This window comes from Lagenorhynchus albirostris, chromosome 1 (genome assembly GCF_949774975.1).
Source record: "Lagenorhynchus albirostris chromosome 1, mLagAlb1.1, whole genome shotgun sequence".
NCBI classification, from domain to species: domain Eukaryota; kingdom Metazoa; phylum Chordata; class Mammalia; order Artiodactyla; family Delphinidae; genus Lagenorhynchus; species Lagenorhynchus albirostris.
The window spans coordinates 164,442,870-164,462,012 of record NC_083095.1 but is presented as its reverse complement, the minus strand read 5'-3'; the positions used below and the strand labels follow the sequence as shown (position 1 = coordinate 164,462,012).

The window sequence follows — 19,143 nt, the reverse complement described above, 5'->3', positions numbered from 1 at the left end:
GTCTTACTAACCTGTGAGGTCCTTGAATGGAGTGTGCTTTATTTATCTCCAAGTCTCTCTCCCTTGGCCCAAGACCTGGCATAGTCACTCCATGAAGGTTTTTGGTCAAGTTATTTTAGAAAGAAAGGAAAAACTGTCTTTGCATTAACAGAAATATGGCTGTGGATCAATATGGCTCATATTTTCATTTTGTAGGCACAAACGACAGAGTGGTATGTAGAACATCTTTGGAGAATGAGGAAGTATCCTCATGATGGCATCTCCTTACGTCAAGCCTCCAAACTGGATACCAGACGATCCTGTCCTCGGTTCAGAGTCCTTTCTCCACTCATCCCTGTTTTCACTCTCAGCCCTAAACCACCCCTCCGCCCAAAACCAGCAGAAACTTGCATCTCCCTACATACAAAAATGCTTCCTCAGTTTTAAGACGCTCATTTTAACATTTCTGAAATTGAGTTGCATCTTGTAGTCATTGCCAAGGGAAACTTGGCACCAGGAGAGATGATATAGGAATGTCCACGTGCTGCCTGAAAGAGATGGTCTCTTCACCTCTGTGACCTCTGATGGACTGGTTGCATTGGGAGCATCACGCATGGTTGAATTTTAATGAAAATCTAGAAACATCTTTGCGACTTAAAATGTCATTAGAAAAATCAAACTTTGAGGTAGTAACGAAACAATTTATTATATATACAGAAGATTGCCTGTCACAAACAGGCATTATAATTAAAGGCTGTAGAAACTGCCAAGTCTCTTAGGATGGATCTATATTAGGAAATCCTCAGCCTCAAGGAGCAGAAACCACACTTTGAAGTGGCTTGAACAATAGGCCATTTGTTATCTCGGTGAACAGAGAGACCAGAGGGAGGAGGGCTCTGGGGCAGGTTGAGTCAGTGACAAGGGACCTGGCTTTTCCATTTCTCCCCTCTGCCATCACCATCAACCATAAAACATCCAGAGGGGGAAGAGAGCGTTGTGTCACGCAGCACTGTCTTTGGATCAAGGGAACTTTTCCTAGGAGCCCTACCATCAGCTTTCCCTCACATCATGGCTGAGGCCTGTCCACCCCTGAAATCATCACTGACAAGGAGACAGAATAACTATGGTTGGCTTGGAATATGCACATGAGATGAATATGCATGGATGTTGGGAAGTATGATGGTTAATTTTATGTGTCAACTTGACTGGGCTGTGGGGTGCCCAAATATTTGGTCAAACATTATTCTGAATGTTTCTGTGAGGGTGTTTTTGGATGAGATTAACATATGTTTGAGTAGAGCCGATTGTGCTCCCCAACGTGGGTGGCCCTCATCCAATCAGTTGAAGGCCTGAATAGAACAAAAAGGCTGACCCTGCTCCAAATAAGGGAGAGTTTTCCTGCCTGTCTTTTAACTGAGACTTTGGCTTTTTTCCTGCCTTCAGACTCAAACTGAAATATCAGCTCTTCCTGGGTCTTGAGCCTGCCAGTCTTTGGACTGGAACTAAACCACTGGCTCTCCTGTGTCTCCATGCTTGCTGATTCAGCCTGTAGTTCTCGGGACTTGCCAGCCTCCATAATCTTGTGAGCTAATTCCTTATAATGAATCTCTTTATATATATATAAATATAAAATATATATATGTATACATAGTTATATATACAGTTGACCTTTGAACAACACAGGTTTGAATTGTGCAGGTCGGCTTATACTCATATATTTTTCAATAAATACATATTATATTACTACACAATCCCTGTTGGTTGAATCCGCAGATGCAGAACTGCAGGTACAGAGGGCTGACTGTAAAGTTATGCTCGGATTTTCTTTTCTTTTTTTTTTTTTTTGGCCCCGTGGCCAACCAGGGATTGAACCCAGGCCATGGCAGTTAAAGCGCCGAATCGCAGACCACAACACTAACAACTAGACCACCAGGGAATCTCCCTCGGATTTTCAGCTATGCAGAGGGTCGGCACCCCTAACCTATGCAGTGTCCAAGGGTCAATTGTATATATATTTCCTACTGGTATAAATTTATATACTTCCTCTTGGTTCTGTTTGTCTGTAGAACCCTAATACAGGAAGTCATCCATGATATCCACAACCACCTCCTAGAATTTTCAAAGCTAAGAGAGGCTGGTCAACTGATTCATGTATCATGAAGGACCATCATTCTTGTACCAAACATTCATCTGTTAGAAGCTGCCAGAAGCTATGACCCTTCCTACAATATATAATTCAGTTTAGGAGAAACCAAAAATTCAAGCATGTGGGAAAAGTAGATGAAACCCCATTGTTCTCTGATATGCTATAGAACTACTCTGTTGGTCTGAAATATTCTAAAGAAGTTGGGGTCCTCAGCTGGAATGATTTGGAGCAGCCTGTTACCACACAGTCAAAAAAGATTCATTTAGACTCAATGTGAAGAAGCCTAAAACTAAACTTGGATCTTTATGTATGTAAATGTAACAAAAGGTGATCATGATCAGTGAAACCTTGGTATAATTATAATTACAATTTTAAGGTACTTAAGTTTAGAGAAAAGAAAATTGAAACTTTTGTTACAGTAATTTTAAAGATTTTTGTGATGTTAGAGTTCACGGGAACTATTAATGTGAATTGATGACCTTGGAAAGAAATGCCTTTTTTCTAGCTGTCACTAGTGGGTGTGCAGTGTTTTTCTGTCTATCACCAATATGCACATGGAACAATCAGATATGCATATCCAGGGTCCAAATTGTGCTACCACTATTCCTCTTTAAAAGTAGCTGATCCCATGGATTAGGTCAAGAACAAGAATCATTTTTTTGTGGTCAGAAAAAACATGCTTTTAGAATGTTCGTTGTCAGCCTAAAGGACAAAGGCCCCTACTTAAAGGGGCCAAATTGTGACGATTTGAGCATCAAAAGAGCAAATAATAATTATAGTTAATTGAAACAAGCTGAGTCTGTAAATTTTCCTTTTGTAGAATTTGACAAGCTGACTTTATTATTTGTATGGAAAAGCAAAGAGCCAGAAGTTGTAAAGCCCTCCTACAGAAGGGCAATGTGGGGGGCTTGCCCAACCAGATATGAAAACAGATTTTAAACCGTTGTAAGTCAGACAATGTGCTAATGCCACAGGAATAGATAAATAGAACACATTTGGAAACTTGATCTACGACGGAACTGAGAGTCGGGGGAAGCCAGACTATTCCATACATGAGGCAGAACCTGGTCCCTCTGTTCCACCTAGATGCAAGAAAGCATCATTCAGGCATCAGACATCAACAGGTCAGAAGCTTCCAGCTGACTTCTATAAGAAACTCTTAGCCTTCCCACAGTGTACAATTCAATTAAGGAGAAACTAAAAATTCAAGAAATTAGGAAAAGTATAGGATAATCAGTTATCCATATGGAAGAAAAATCAGATTCCTACTTAAACCATATATAAAAATTAATTAAATGTAAAAGGCAAAACTATGAAAATATTTGAAGAAAATACAGGGGAATATCTTCATGACTTCATGGTAGGGAGAGCTTTAAAAACTACTCAAAATTGCAAAACATAAAGGAAAAGAATTATAATTTTGACTAAGTAAAAATTAAGAACTTTTGTTCATTGAAAGAAACCATAAAGAGAATGAAAAACCACACACTGGAAGAGGATATTTGTGATGCGTAGAGTTGATAAAGGATTGGTATCCAAAAAATATTAAAGTCTTCTAAAAATCAATGAGAAAAAGAAAAACAACCAATAGAAAACTGCGCAAAAGTTTTGACAGACACTTCACAGAGGGGAAATACAAACATTCGATAAACATAATAAACAATGTTCAATATCACTGTGATTCACGGAATTAAGTCCACAAAGAAATGCCATTATACACACTTCAGATTTGCAAAAATGATAAAACCAGACAATACCGAGTGTTGGTAAGAACGTTGAATAAGAGGACTCATATACTTCTGGTGAGAATGTAAATCAGAACAACCAAGTTGGAGGACAATTTGGCAATATCTAGTTAACAATACACATACTTTATGACTTAGCAATCCCACTCTTCATCATATTCCCTAAGCAACTCATAACAATGTTTACTGCCAAATGTTTACTGTAATAGTAGAAATAGAGGAGCAACCCAAATGTCTGTTGACAGGAGAGTGGTGTGGCAGAGATTGCAAGTTGCCCCCCACCCCCAGAATCCACTTCCCCTCCTTTTAAGACCTCAGATTTTTAACTAGATGCCTAGCCACCCCAAATAAAGACTATATTTCCCATCTTCCCTTTCAGCCAGATGTGGCCATGTGACTCTAAGATTTTTCTAGTGAGTTATAAGCAGAAGTTTAATTTCTTCTACCCCCTTGCTCTTTTCTGTGGCTGGAATATGGAGCTGATGACTTTTTAGTTTGTATCAACATTTAAATATTTAAAATAATTTGATTAATGCATTTAATAATTTTGATTAAGTAAAAAGTGCTTAAATGTTTAGGAAAACTATGGCTAATACAATGAGCATTAAAACCCAAGTTGCAGAGATATCTCTCTCCAGGCTCAGAAGTCCTTTGGATATTAAGATCCCAGATAAGTACGGAAGAAAAAAGTGGTAAATAATTGCATGGATAAATGTATGTCTGTAATCGTTGTTTTTCCATCTCTAAAAGCTGTGATTGAGTTGGAGGTGCATTTTATGAGCTGGAATAGAAGAGAAGGGATAGAGTATTTCTCTGGAGAGGAACGTTGGCATCCCAGTGTGAAGGGGAAGTCTTCCTGAGGTCCAGAGCTACCAAAGATGAGTGTGGATGAGCCCTCACATCCACATGAGCAAGAACATGTTCTGTTGTCAGAACAGAGAAAAGTCCCACATCCAACCTGGAGCCAATGAGGCAAATTTCTGCCATTTAGAGAAGAGGCTTTGCTCTCATTTCTCACCAAAAAGTATTCAGAAATACTGACGGCCAGGCTCAGAGCACTTTACCATCTATTTAATAATAAAAAGAGACTTATATGGCAAGCTGTTTGCTTCCTGGGCTGTCCTGTACTGGTTCCCGGCACCCTGGCTGAGGTCCAGGACAGGGTGAGGGGTCTGTGTCTGGCCAATGGGTGTTCTGACTTCTACAGTTCTCCTGGGTTGCTCCTGGCAGGAGGAGCCACAGGACTATGGAGGAGTAGACAGTCAGGAGTGTGGTTTCTGGAGCTCCAGGAAGAAAGCAGCATGGGCAGGGGAGGCCCAGGATAGCTGTGTGTTTCTCTCTACACAACCAGACCTGAGGCCAGTTCTCCAGCAGCTGCCCACAGGAACCCTGCCAGGGCTAGGCTGGTACTGCCTTCTTAGCCATGTCATATCACCTTCTGAGGGCCCCTCTTGCCAGATCCATACCCCCTCCCCAGGAAACTGCTGAGTGTGGTGTGGATTGTGAGGTTGGGTGGAGGGCCCAAAGCTAGTTCAAGGTCATGACCATGTCCATATGTGTATGTCCATCAACACTCCCCTCTCCTCATTCTGGGCATCCTCAGATTTCAAAACCACGGATAAAGGCCAAGGACTCATTACACCAAAGACCTGCCAGGGCCCAGAGTCAGTTACACGGAGCTGGACTCTTAGGTGTGCCACAGAGTGGCGGCCAAGAGGGTGCTCATGGATCTGAGGGGGACCTATAGGGGCTGAGTGTATATATATAGAGATGTCTAAAAGGACTGACAGAAGTGTCAGAATTATCTGTGCAGCTGCAGATGACAAGAAAAACTGAGTTTGGTTTGGAAGGCTACTTGGCATTATCTATCAAGGTTTAAAATGAACGTTCCCTTTCACTCGACATGTCATCATTCCAAGTTATAAATTTACCCTATAGCTATATGCACACGTCTACATGAAACGTTTGTATAAAGACATTTATTGTAGCACTGTTCGAAGGAGCAAACAATTGGAAACAACCTAAAAGTCCATGATTAGGGCACTAGTTTAATCAAACATAGCACATCTATATTATGAAGCACTTACTGTGTGGCTGTTAAAAAGAGCAAGGAGGATTTATGATACTGATACAAAAAAGATTTCTAAGATGTATTGCTGAGTGAAAACAGCACTGAGTGTAACCTCCCACAGCTTGTGTAAACAGTGGGGAGTATATACACATGTGCCTGTGCATGCACAGTCCGTAATCAGAAAGATACAGAAGAGACTGGCACCATGGTTGCTTTGGGGAAGAGAAACCAGGGAACTCAGGGAGGAAGGCACACATCCTTTGGCAGTGTTTGAATTTTTAACTTATGTGTATGCATTTCCAAATGTACGAAATATTAACATTTTCAAAAATAGGGCTTGGAATGAACAGTGGCTATAGAGTTCAAATATATGGTCTATACTGTATAACAAACGATCACCACTGTCTCCCAGCACTAGGGGCGCCAGCATTCGAGAAGTGGACGGAAGGGTGAACATGCAGGTGGAAAGCAGTAAGGGTGCAAATGGGAATGTAGCTGTGAACAGGACGGTGGCGCTACAGAGCACAGGCCAGGACTCAGCCTGTGAAGAGTGTGGGGCACTCAGAAAGTGATGCTCGTAGGTATATAAACACTCAAGAGCTTTTGCACCTGATTGCTGTTCCCCTCAAAGTAGTCTTCTGAGAGCCTGTATACTCAGAGGAATCTCTGCATTCAGGGCTTAAAAATGTGCCAGGATCTACTGCTTGAACCTTTAGGGTGGTGACACGTTCACTGGTGACAAATATGTGTCTACAGAGGATGGATGTAAATACTGGAAACAGTTAAATGTCACTTGGCCACAAATTTAGTGAAAGAAGTGAGAGATCAAGTTAGGCAATTAATCTTTTGGTAAAAATAACAAGGCATAGAATTAAAGCAGACTGCTAGTCTGATGCTTCTCAAAAATGGGCTCTGACAGCTAAGCCCAAAAAGGATGCTCAGAAGATGATGTGTGCCTTGGCAGCATCCTTGGAATGAGGCTCGGGACCCAAGGGGACTACTTGGAAGAAGTCAATGCTCATTTGGACATGTAGGTTCTGTTTGTTTTCAGGAGACAACAGCCCCAGCGCTCGGCCGGGGCGGGGCGGCGGGCCGGGCCGGAAGGGTGATGGGGACAGCGGGCTCAGCTCTTCTTGCGCAGCTGGCTATACTGCGTGCGGCCCAGTATGGGCTCCATGACGCTGGGCCGGAAGAAGCTGTCGCTGACCCTGCGCGCGGGCTTCTCGCGGGGCATGGCCGGCAAGGCGGTGCGCGGCGCGGCGGCCGTGTCCACCCGGTCCTCCGCGCCCGGGCCCCGAGCGCTGCGCAGGCTGCCGCGGGACTGCGCGGGGCGCGACGCGGTATCCGAGCCGGCGGGCAGCGCCCCGGACCCCCTGCGCTCCGCCTCCGGGCTCTCGGCCTCGGCAGGCGGGTTTTCGATCTCCCGGAATTCGCTCTCGGGCTCCATCAGCGACAGCCTGGGGAGCTGGGGGCCGGCAAACCACGTTAGGCCCCCGCCTTGGCCCTAGTCCCTGCGCCTCCCACCACCGCCTCCTCTGCGGCCCTTGCGGTCACGCCTCCAGGGAACGACCGTCCGGAGGGCAGAGGCCGGGGTGTGGGACAGGGATGGAGGGTGTGGGGGAGACCGCTTAGGTCCTGCCCTCCCTGACAGTGTGCACAGTCCAGACCCCCAAGGCAAGGCAGACAGCCACCCTCTAAAGTTTCTGGACCCCTCGGGTCTCCCTCGGAGGTTCCTCAGTGGGAGGTCAGTGGCGTTCCTGACCCTTCCTTGGACCCTTCCTTGCCCCTGCCTGGGTCAGGGTACCCACGCCTGGCTCTGTTTTGGGCCCAAGGTGAACAAGCTGGCTGCCAAGACCCCCTGCCATGCTTCTTGGTGAGAGTGAGTGGCTGAGTAACCCATTCCCCCACTACCCTCACAGCCTCCCTCAACCCTCAGCTCTAAGGGGCCTCCTGCCCTGACCAGCCCTCCTACTGACTGCTCGACCTGTAACTTGCTCTGGAAAGGGACCCAGGGACCCCCAAAGTGATAGTACTGGCACTCCTTGGGGTTTTCCTGTTGGTGACAGGTGTTGGAATTGGCATGGCGGCAGCTGCTGTCCCCTGGAACCTAGCCGACCCCGCAGGGTGCCCTGGAAGCCTCCCTGCAACGCTTTCCCAGGGAGCAGCATGCAAACCTGCCAGGTCCTTCAGTTCGGAGCTGAGGGGTGAGGACTTGGCCACTGGGACCCCCAGATTAATGGTGGGTGACCTCCCCAGCAGCAGGTGGGAAGGACAGATGTGGGGAAAGGTCTCAGGCCAAGGCCACAGGTCTCTGTACTTTGGGGGCTGCCAAGGCCCCCAGTCAAGGCCATAGTATGTCAAAATGTTTCTGGGGCACTGAGGATCAGAGACTGGGGAAGGGAGGGCAGCTGCAGCCCCTTCAGTCAAATCTGCTTTATCTGTCCTTTCAGGGGTGGGGGGGAGGGGGAGGGTTAGCCGGAAGGGTAGGGGGACTCACCGGCACATAGTGCACCACGGTGTCCACGACGTTGTCAGTAACGCCCTTCAGGGCATCAGACAGGGACATGGCCCTGCCCTTGGCGGAGGAGACAGCACGGGCTGGCATGAGATGCAGCAACCTCCCTGCCGTGCCCAGCACAGCCGCAGGCACCCACGTCACGACCGAGATGGTGCTCTGGAGGGCCTTCTGCAGGGTGTGCACCACACCACCCAGGAGGTCTTGTGGGCCAGGCAGGGCTGCTCCCTGGGGGCCAGAGCAAGGTCAGTGCCTCCTCAGCAACTCCCCTGACCCTTCCCCTCTCCTCACCATCCCCAGAGCTAGAGGGGAAAGAACGTGGATACCAAACTGAAAAAACTATTAGCCTGGCTCTTGGGCAGGTCACTTCTGCTCTCTGAACCTCAGTTTCTTCATCTGCAAAATGGGGATGACAATCTCTGTCCTGCCTATTTTATGGGGTTGTTGTGAGGATCCTCTGAGAGAACTTTGTTATCTGGGCGTTTGGGGGTGAGGTGAAGAGCACTGCACCCATGTACTACATTCCTGGGGCCCCTGTTTCACCCGGGGCCTCTGCTTCTTACCCCCTCGGTGGGCTGTGGGACCTCCAGGTTCCCGCATCCCGCTCGGCTTCTGCTCTCTCCCTTACCTCACTGAGCTTGTTCTCCTCCGTCTCTGATTCCTCCTCCTCCACCTCTGTCTCCTCCCCCTCTGTGTCCATCTGGTCATTGTGGTCCTCCTCCCGGGTGGCAGTGAGGTTGTGCAGCCAGGGCACCCGCACCTCACTCGACCGCCGGGACACCACCTGTATGGCCGCTGATGCGCCCCACTGGGCCAGGCTGCTCTGAGGGTGGGAAGGTGGCGGGCTGCTGGTTTCACAGCCCCTGCCAGAGGCTGGGCAGCCCCAGCAGGCAAAGCCCCTCACCCCCAGGGTCAGGGCTGGGGGAGGCAAGCAGGGCCTGGCCCCAGCAGACTGTTCTTCAAACTTTTTATGGAGTGGTAACTTACACCCACTAAGGTGCACAAGCTTTAGTATACACCTCTGGGAATTTTTAGAAACACACACCTGTGTGACCATTACAGATCAAGATATAGACATTTTCGACACCCCAGAAGACTCCCTGTGCCCCTCACCCAGTCAGTACCACATAAGGGTGGCCACATTCTGGCCTCTATCACCATGCATTGATTTTTCTCATTTGTAAATGGACTCACACAACGTGTTTTCTTTCATGAATAGCTTTTGTTCAACGTTGTGTTGTGAGATTCATCCACATTACTGAGGGTCAGAGTAGTTCCTCCTTTTTCATTTGTGTCATATTCCACTGAATAAATATACCACAATATACCCATTCTACTGTTGATGGACATTTGTGTTATTTCCAGTTCTTGGCTAAGGATAAAGCTGATAGGAACATTTCCGGTGTGTCTTTGGGGGACATAAGCTCTTATTTCTGTCGGGTGGAATTGCTGAGTCATAGGGGATATGTATGTTTAGCTTTAGTACATACTCCCTGCAGATCTTTTAAAGAGTGAAAAAAATCAAGTGGGCCAGAGGATCCCATGGGAGGAAACTGACATGGGTAGGTGGGCTGGTGTCCCCTGGGGCACAGCTTGGCGTCCCCTGGGGCACAGCTTGGCTCATTTCAAACCCCTAGGGAACCCCACAAACAGGGTCTCCTTGTTATACATCCTTAGGGGACACCATTATTTTCTTTTTAAGATTTTTTTCTTTTTTGATGTGGACGATTTTTAAAGTCTTTATTGAATTTGTTGCAGTATTGCTTGTTTTATGTTTGGTCTTTTGGCTGCGAGGCATGTGGGATCTTAGCTGCCTGACCAGGGATCGAACCCACACCCACTGCATTGGAAGGCAAGGTCCTAACCACTGGACCGCCAGGGAAGTCCCTGGGACACCATTATTTTCTATATGAACGGTGGTGGCTGAGGCTGTGCCGTACAGTGGCCCCCGCCCACTAGGGGCTAGGCCAGGGCGCAGGAGTTAGTCTAGCCCCCATGGGGAAGTGGCCCCCCAGTGCAGGTGACAGAGGAGAACTACTACTCCTGAATCCCTACTGGAGCTACAGGAACTGGCACATAGTAGGTTCTCAGCAAACATTTGCTTGAATGAATGAGCCAGGCCTGAGGATGCTTTTAAAAGTACCACCCTCTTGATGGCTGAGAAGTGGTTATCTTGTTTGCTGACATTTATGCGTTAATGCTTTTATTTCCTTTTTTTTTGAGGTGGGGGGCTGCTTAGTTTCTTACTAAAGTTCCTATGAAAATAATCCAGGCTATCTCTGCTAAAATACACAGAGAGGTGGAGGTGGGGTGTGGTGGGGAGTAAGCCCTATCTGGGCCTAGAAAAGGCAGCTTTACCTTGGGTGTAGTGGGATGCAAATTAGAAGCCTCTAGAAGGGAAACCAGAACCCTGGGCACAGTCAGAGACACAGCCCAGCTGGGGCTCTCTGCCCAACAGAATGGGTTTTGTGCCTTGCTTATTTACAGATGACACTCCCTAGTGCCTAGAGGGCAGACGGTGGGGGGGGTCTCTGCTTCCTCACAAGTGGGAGGGCCCACTTGGGAGGAGGAAGGCTTGGGAGGGTGGGGGTGACTCAGAGGGAGAATGGGAGAGACAGAAGAGGGTGGGGGGCAGGACCACCCTAACAAGCAGGCCTGCCCTCTCCCCTTGCATCCTAGAGGACTAGCCCACCACCCCACCTAAGTCCTCTTGTCCTTAGACCTAAAGTCCCTGCCCAGGCTGGAAGAGAGGAAGTTCCTAGGACAGGAGGCAGAATTGGGTAGGGGATGGGAGGGACCAGGAGGCCCACAGACAGGGTTCCCAGGTCGTGGGTCAGTCAGAGCTCAGGGCAGACACTCACCAGGGGCGCCACACCTGGGATCCACATGGCCAGGGCCTGGCCCTGTTTCAGCACCCGGGCTGTGGTCTGGAAGGTGTGTTGAGAGAGAGTGTTGGCCAGGGCCCCAACCCTGCTCACGAGGCCCGGCTTGGCCTGGGGAGGTTTCTGGGCATGCTGGTGTCCTGGAGCAGGGGATAAGTAGGAGTTTGTGAGGGGAAGGAAAGGAAAGCTGATCAGAAAGGCACTGGGCAAAGCTGGGTTGTGTCTAGGGTTGGAAAGTGGTCATCCTAGCTCTACCACAAGCTTGCTGGTGATTTGGGCAACTCACTTTCTCCACTTAAAAATGGGGAGAGAGGGCTAGGTGAGGATGGATCCATCTGAAAATCTTGCTGGGTCATCCCTGTTCCAGAGCAGGGGCTAGATGGGCCCTGGCTGCCTCTTCCTAATTCCCAAGCAGCATGGGGGCCAACTTGCTCCCCAGGCCCCCTAATGGCAGATACCTGACTCTTCCTTGGCTGGAGGGAGGAGGAACTCTACCACCTTCTCAACACCACCCAAGGCCAAGTCGGCTCCTCCAGAGGCTAGCTGGCCAGCTCGGGTGTTGGCAGCAAATTCGGCAGTGTCTTTGACCATCCCCCAGGCGAGCTCACAGCCAGCCAGAGCGGCCTCTAGGACTTTGTCTGAAGTGCTGGCGATGGGCACACTGATGCTGTTCCTGGCACTGCGAAGGCGGGTAGAGATGGTGTCCTTCAGCTCAGAAGCAATCTGGAGGAAGTGGGGAGGGGAGTCAGGCATTGGATCTGACAGACCCTGAGCCCAGCTTCAGGAAAGCCTCATTTAAAGGGGACTGGCACCAATATTTGGGCAGCTTGATTAAGCTGAACTTAAAAGGAAAAGGGCTCCAGTCCTTCTTGTGCCAACCACTTAGATCTCCTGACTTCTTTGCACCCCATTTCTACCTGTCAAGATCCTAACCATCCTTCAAGAATGCCCCCTAAAGTCCACCTCCTTGATAACACCTCATGCACACAAGACATCTCCTCTTCCAAATTCCTCTGCTGTCTGCTCTGTCTTGCCCTCAGAACATTGCTCACATTCCTATCTGCACTTATGTGGACTTATAGATGTGGTTGATCTTCCTACAGGTTCTGCATTGAAATAATGTCTTTCTCTCCTTTGCCTTAGGAGCTCCTCTGTGACAAAGACGTTGCCGTTTATCTGGAAAAATAAGTGAAGAGCACAGGCCTCAGAGCCAAATAGATCTGCTCTCATGTGGCCTCCACTTAAGGCTGTGTGGTCAGGGGGAAGTCACTAGTTTTCTCATCTGTAAAATGGGGATACCCACCCCTATACCAGAGGATTGACAAGAGGATTAAATGAGAGGGCTCTATAAATCATATGTCATGACCCCTGTCATAGGGTAGGGCTCAGTAAATGTTTGTGAGATGGGTGGTAGTTTGTCAGTGAGATGGATAGCGTCTGAGAGTGCAACTTATTCCCCCAAAGCACCAGACATGGCCCTTACCATGGCAAATGCCCAATGAATAGCCATCCAGGTGAAGTGACATTTTCAGTCTCATGGTCCATAAAGTGTTGGATCTTGAGGACATGGGACTGCAATCCTGGGATCTGACGAGTGTGACCCATGATCTCAGGTGGCTGTAGTCACCAAACGGTCCAAAGAGCAGGGAATCAGAAGCAGTGGGCCCTACCCCAAGCTCCTGTTTGAGTTTGCCTCTGGGCTGTGCCTGCTGGTTTCAGAAAGCCTGCCTTCATCTGGCCCCACAGGGAGAGGAAGAAGCCCATCGTATGGTCTTAGGGACAGGCAGCTGCCACCAGCCTTGGAAGGCATTTGCCACAGAAACAAAAGACTCACATTTATGCATCATGGGCTCGTGCCCTCTCCTCAACTGGGAGGCAGTGACAACAGAATGTGGGGAGCCTTAGAGAAGAGGGGAGGGGCTCACCTTTTCAGGAGGATACTGGAGGGCCGGGATCTTTTCCTCCAGGTGGTCCAGGCCTCGGCAGGCCAGCTCGTTGGCAGCTATGACTGGAAGCAAAAGGCCATGGTCAGGTGAGCCCTGCCCCCACTGTGAGAGCCCAGCAGGGGCCTCTGTGCCAAGGAGGGCACCTTGGAGCCCTCAAAACCCCCAGCCCTGCTACCCCCAAAGCATCTGGGAATCTGAGGCCCTCTGCTACCTTTAGCCACCATTCACTGTGACTCCTTGAGAGCAGGATGTTTTCCCTCTGAGCAGGAGCTCTGGAGTCATGCAGATCTGCACTCAAAGCCCAGCACCTGCATCTGCAGTGTAGTTTCAGGCAGGTCGCAACCTGGCTGAGCCCCAAGTTCCTCACTTGTAAAATGTGGATTAATGTGGACAAACCTTGCAGGGTTGTCGTGAGGAGGAAGTGACAGAACCTTTGTGAATCACCAACAGATCCTGGTCTCTCCTCCTCCTACAACCCCTCTTTGGGTGAGCGCTGGGTGAACACGAGGGGGGAGAGCAGAGGTGTCATGGTGGAGGGGCAGCCAGGCCCTAGGGTGGGAGCAGGCCTGGCACTGCTTAATTCTAGAGGTGAAAGGCTGTTCTAGAGTTCCAGATAGTCCATGGCCCTTCCTTTTAACCTCTAGGAATGAGATGGTCAACACTGGGAAGAAGGTCACAGGGAAGAGTGCCAGAGGATGCAAATGTTCCCGGGAGATACTGCCCAGGGGCTGCCGAGGACATCAGCTCTGCAGACAAGACCATGGAGATCACAGTTTTAAAGGATGTCTATATATTCTCTTTCATATGTTCTTTCTCCAGATATCCCAGGTTTCTTCACAAAATTCTCAAGCAGCAGAGAGCCCAGATGACTTGGCTGACTTCCGATTGGGCAAAGTGAGACCCAGGGAAATTATTTAAGGAGTTTGCAGGCAGGGAGGTGGACCCAGGCCCAGGTCTTCTTTATATCTGCCCTCTCCCGTTGGCTGTGCCAAATCCTCAGATACCCATAACTCTGTAATCAGGACTGTGGCAGGTCCTAGACTTCTGGAATTTCCCTCAGCCCTGTCAAGAGCCGTGCCGTGGAGACCGTATTTTCCAACGGGGCAGAACAATTTGAACAGGGGCAGGTCTGGTAAGTTGTCCTCACCTTCAGGGCCCTGACTGGTAGCTCTCTGCTGCCCCGGCCTGTCATGGGGCCAGTACCATCAGCTGCTGGACCCAGAGGGCTTCCCCTCTCCCTCCTCTCCCCCCATCCCTGCCAGGCTAGCCCTAGTGCCCACTGCCTCTGCCTCTGTGCCAGACTCTGCTAGTTCCTGCTGCTGCTGCTGGATTTGGAGCCAAAGTGGGTGTCTGGTCTGCCATGGGCCCCCACTCCCACCACTGCCCTCATAGCTCTGCCCACCCCTTCTCCTGCCAATTATGTGGCCCATCATTGTCGTCCTAGGAAAATGCCAGCTGGGCTACAGATGAGGCATCTATACATGAGAAGAGACCTATATCTATATCTGCATCTATATTTACATCATCTATATCTGTAGATGAAAAGACCATGTAATGGGATGTAGATACTCAGGAAGGCAGTCAGACAAACAAAAAGGCAGACAGACAAGCAAGCTATCAAACAGACTGATAGACGGACAAAAGATTGGCAGGCAGGCAGTGAGCATCACTGAACAGGCAGACAGCCTCCGAGTGCAAGGACTCACACTGGGTGGACAGCCTTCGGACCACCGGCTCCATGCTCCAGGCTGCCAAGCTGGTGGCGCTCTGCACGCCCTTCTCGTATGCACTGCATACAGAGGTCACCAGGGGGTGGGCTTCCTTGGTGCTGGTGTAGGTCTTCTGGAAGCACTCACAGGTGCTGCTCACCACCGGCAGCTGCAGGACCCGCTGCAGCACGTTCTCCTGCTCCTGGAGTGGAAGGAAAGCAGGTACTGAAGTCATCCCACCTCCTCCTCCCACCTCCTGGGGAGGCAGCCCCAGGGCCATGGAGCCCATTAGGGCTGGCCTGGGTCCAAGAGACCTAGGAGAAACCCAGACTAGAGAGGTCTCTGGAGGCCCCACAGGGAAAACAAGAGCCAAGCTGCCATGCTCTCCTGGTTACAATCCTGGCTCTGGAGAGCTACTGGGCAAACTCTGGCCTCCAGGGGCTACCCCGCAACCCGCAGCCACCCCACTTAAACTTAATGGTAGGAGCAAGTGTGTCGGCGCACCTGCCTAGAGTTTTAGTCCACCTTGGATTGGTAGCTTCATCTGAACATCTTTCTGGTCTTTTCGGGAGACTGCCTCCCTGCCTCCAGTGCTTGTCCCACTGCCTAGGATGCTCCCCTTCCCTCCCACAGTCCCTTCCGTCTGGCAAAATGTCACTCCTTCAAGACACGGCTTGAGCATTGCTTCTTGTGTGAAGCTTCCTGACTCTCCTCCTTCACATCAGAAGCCACCACTTCCCTCGCTGGGTTGTTTCCGTATCATACATGGTGCTCGTCTTGATCATGTGTGTACTTGGCTCTCTCCCAGGAGACTGTCATCTCTGTATCTCCAGGGCCTAACCTAAAGCCTGCACAATAATGTTAGCTGAATAGGTGAATCACAGTCAGGGCTGCACCTAAGGTGTTAAGTTTAGATCTGCCCAACCATACAGAATCACAGAATCTTAGGCCTCCAGGGGCCTCTGTAGCAAGACTGCTTCCCACGGTCCCTCTGGGAGGCTTGTATTTGGACGTCTCCTTGCATGGAGCTCACCCCTCATAGAGTGGCCTATGCCCCTTGTTGGACAGCGTGGCTGAGCTGAAATCCGCTCCACTCTCTGCCCTGTGTAACGATACTGAGGAAATCTGTTTCATCATTCATGGGCTGGCCTTTCACACACTTGAAGACAAATATTTCTCCCTTTAGCAGTCCCTTCTCCATTCTAAATAGCTCTAGTTCCTTACTTAGCTTACAAACGGCTCAGCGCCCTGATCTGCTGATTCCCTCCTCTGCACACACTACAGTTTGACATCGCCTTTCTAAAAAATATAGCACTCAGACTTGAAGACAGCATTCCAGGTGTGGTCTGAGTGTGTGAGGTATAGTGAAACCATCACCTCTCGTTATTGGGGTGCTGTGCTCTTATTAATGCATTCTAACCTCAACAGCAGGCACTTAATTAAACTCTAGACCACCTAAGAATCTAAGTGGAGAAACACTGATCTTTGAGGTTAAAAAAAAAAAAGAAAAAGTGGATTCTAATCCTGCAGAGGGAAACAACATTTACTCAGTGCAATTATGCTCCAGGCACTGATTGGGGTGCTTTCATGATATGACCTCATTTAATTCTAAGAGCGACACTCTGAGGTCAGCATTATCATCAGCACTTTGCCAATGAGACAAAGACTCAGAGATGTGAAGTGACTTACCCAAGATCACACAGCTAGTGAGTGGCACTGCCAGGCCAACTCAGGCCTGAAACAGCATGTCTGAGATTTGCTTCAAAATAACACAAGGGGGCTTCCCTGGTGGCGCAGTGGTTGAGAGTCCGCCTGCCGATGCAGGGGACACGGGTTCGTGCCCCAGTCCAGGAAGATCCCACATGCCGCGGAGCGGCTGGGCCCGTGAGCCATGGCCGCTGAGCCTGCGCGTCCTGAGCCTGTGCTCCGCCACGGGAGAGGCCACAGCAGTGAGAGGCCCATGCACCGCAAAAAAACAAAAACAAAACAAAACAAAAAACACAAGGCTGGGGAATGAATGGGGTGAGGATGAGGCACAATTGTCCATGGATTATGGTTGCTGGGGCTAGTGAAGGGTATTATATTTTTCTGTCTGTTCTTAGGAATATTAAGAATTCTCCACATAAACATCCCAGGTCTGACTCAGATGTTCGAGCTCTTTCTGTAGCTTTGAATATGCACTGTTGCATAGTTCTACTCTGAAGGTGAGGACCTAGCTTTTTCTGTTTGTAGGCGGCTGAGTTAGGAGACCCATCAAGGAGACCTGATGTATACTAGACAGCAAACTGCAATATTTCAGCTTTTGGTCTTGCAGGTGAGTTTGAAATTTGAACTAGAAAAAGATTATGACTGTAAACAAGAAAAAATTTCTTTAACATTTTGGACAGAACCTTCAGGAGTTGTTTTAGGCAAAGCCAAAGGAGAGAGGTCCTGGGACAGCAATAAACTATCGATACCTCTTAACTATGCACTTGACCATTTTATGCCTCTCTGTGTTCTATGATCCAATAAAAAACTTAACATGGTGATTACTAGTACAGAGGTTAGTTAAAGCCTAACTTGGGACAAGATGGGTATTATATGGGTTCACAATTTTTAAGTTTCACTATTTGAACTGTACCTAAATTAGAGAGGCCTTGCCAGGAGGCATCAATACACCTAAACGTGTCAAACCACTCTGAGTCACACTGAAAACCAGGTCAGACACACAAACTGGACACACTGCCCCCTAACCCCTTCCCACATACATAATGTGCATCGTGTAACTCTAAGAGGTGCCATTTACATAGACTGCACCATACAAGAAGCCTCTGGAGTTACAAAATGCAGAGGCTCCATCCCAAATATACATTTCGCCTGGGTGGACAAAGCATGGGCTTCTGTTTCAGGCTTTAGAATATAGTAGTTCCCTTCCTCTCCTTTCCCTCCCAGCCAACTTTTCTGTGCTTTTTCTCCAAGGTACTTAGTTCTTAATAGACATCTTTTCTTCCCCCTCACATTCTCTAACAGCCTTCTGCAAAAGGTAGTGAGGGCAAGAATAACTAAGACATAATGGTCAATGAGTTATGAATATAATCTAGACATATCTTGCTCTAAGCCCCCTGAACTTCTCCTCCCGTCTCCTTCCTCCCCACAGAGTTGCCCACTGTCTCATATAAGCCCAAGTTACTTACAGGGCGATCTTCATCCAGCAAAGTTGGACCCTTGTTAACTGCCATCGGAGCTCTTCAAGCTGCAAAGCAGAGGGTTCCAGGTCCATGAGAAAGTCCTCAGCCTGAGATCCACAGGATCAGTCCCCTACCTCTCATGGCCATCAGGGGGGCCCAGGCTGTCTGGGAACTCAAGTTCCCTGAAGAGAAGGTATTTGGAGGATGAATGTCACAGACAAGTGGCCAGTCCTTAGAGTCCCATAGGGATGAGTTGTCCCGCAGCCTACTTGTCAAGACCGTAGTTTCTTATAAGGATTCAGGGTAAGAAATAAAAAATGAAAGTAACTTTAAGAGATAAGAGGTTGTAGATGTTTAGGAGCTCTTAGATGAGGGTCCAAAAGAGACAAACAAAGTTTCAGATTTAGTCTTTTTTTTTAAAATGAAAAAGTTCTGCATTAATTCCTCTCTTTTTAAATAAGCAAATCTGCCAGTTATTCTCTCTGTGCTCAACCAGAGGAGAGAGTAGTCATTCTTAAAACCAGCAATTTCAGCTCTGTTCTGGAAAACTAGTGGCCCCAGAATATCTACTCTACACTCTTGGTCATTCACCCTGAATAATCTCTCCCTTAGTGGTTTCCCTGCAGGCCTCTTCATCCTCAGTAAAATTCCCAGAAGACCCTTACCCTCAACTTCTTTAATTCTCAGAAACAAACCAGGTAAGGTTGTCCCAGGATCCCCACACTCACTCCAGCTGATGCCACCTCAGTCCCACGGAGCCCGGGCTGCAGAGCGTCTCCTCCAGCAGAAACAATTCCAGTTGCTCTGGGGAGTCTTGAGCAAAGCTACTAACACCTCCCAGAGAGAGGAGGGCAGAGAGGAAGAGAAAGCTGGTTCATGGTTATTTGACCCAGCGTCCCCTGGGCACATCTTAACTTCTGTAAGGAGGTTTAGCCAACTAGGAGTTAGATTGCACAGCTGTAGGAAACCATACTCAAAGGAGT

The 19,143-nt window shown here is 48.7% G+C and overlaps 1 protein-coding gene across 5 annotated transcripts; it reads right to left on the bottom strand.

Moving 5' to 3' along the window:
* Nucleotides 1-5,829: 5,829 nt before the first annotated feature.
* Nucleotides 5,830-19,024, bottom strand: PLIN1 (perilipin 1). 5 transcript variants are annotated; one of them, XM_060158924.1, is made up of 9 exons: nucleotides 18,889-19,024; nucleotides 18,167-18,225; nucleotides 14,991-15,195; nucleotides 13,264-13,346; nucleotides 11,797-12,061; nucleotides 11,318-11,490; nucleotides 9,085-9,279; nucleotides 8,439-8,684; nucleotides 5,830-7,406 (listed from the first exon to the last, which is right to left on the bottom strand). In XM_060158924.1, the coding sequence occupies exons 2-9, from the start codon at nucleotides 18,209-18,211 to the stop codon at nucleotides 7,065-7,067; spliced, it is 1,554 nt and encodes a 517-aa protein (XP_060014907.1). In that variant the 5' UTR covers nucleotides 18,212-18,225; nucleotides 18,889-19,024; the 3' UTR covers nucleotides 5,830-7,064. The 5 variants fall into 5 exon arrangements, with proteins under 5 accessions (XP_060014907.1, XP_060014926.1, XP_060014916.1 ...); XM_060158943.1 differs by having other exon boundaries at nucleotides 18,167-18,342; nucleotides 18,889-18,956; XM_060158933.1 differs by having other exon boundaries at nucleotides 18,826-18,952.
* Nucleotides 19,025-19,143: the final 119 nt, after the last annotated feature.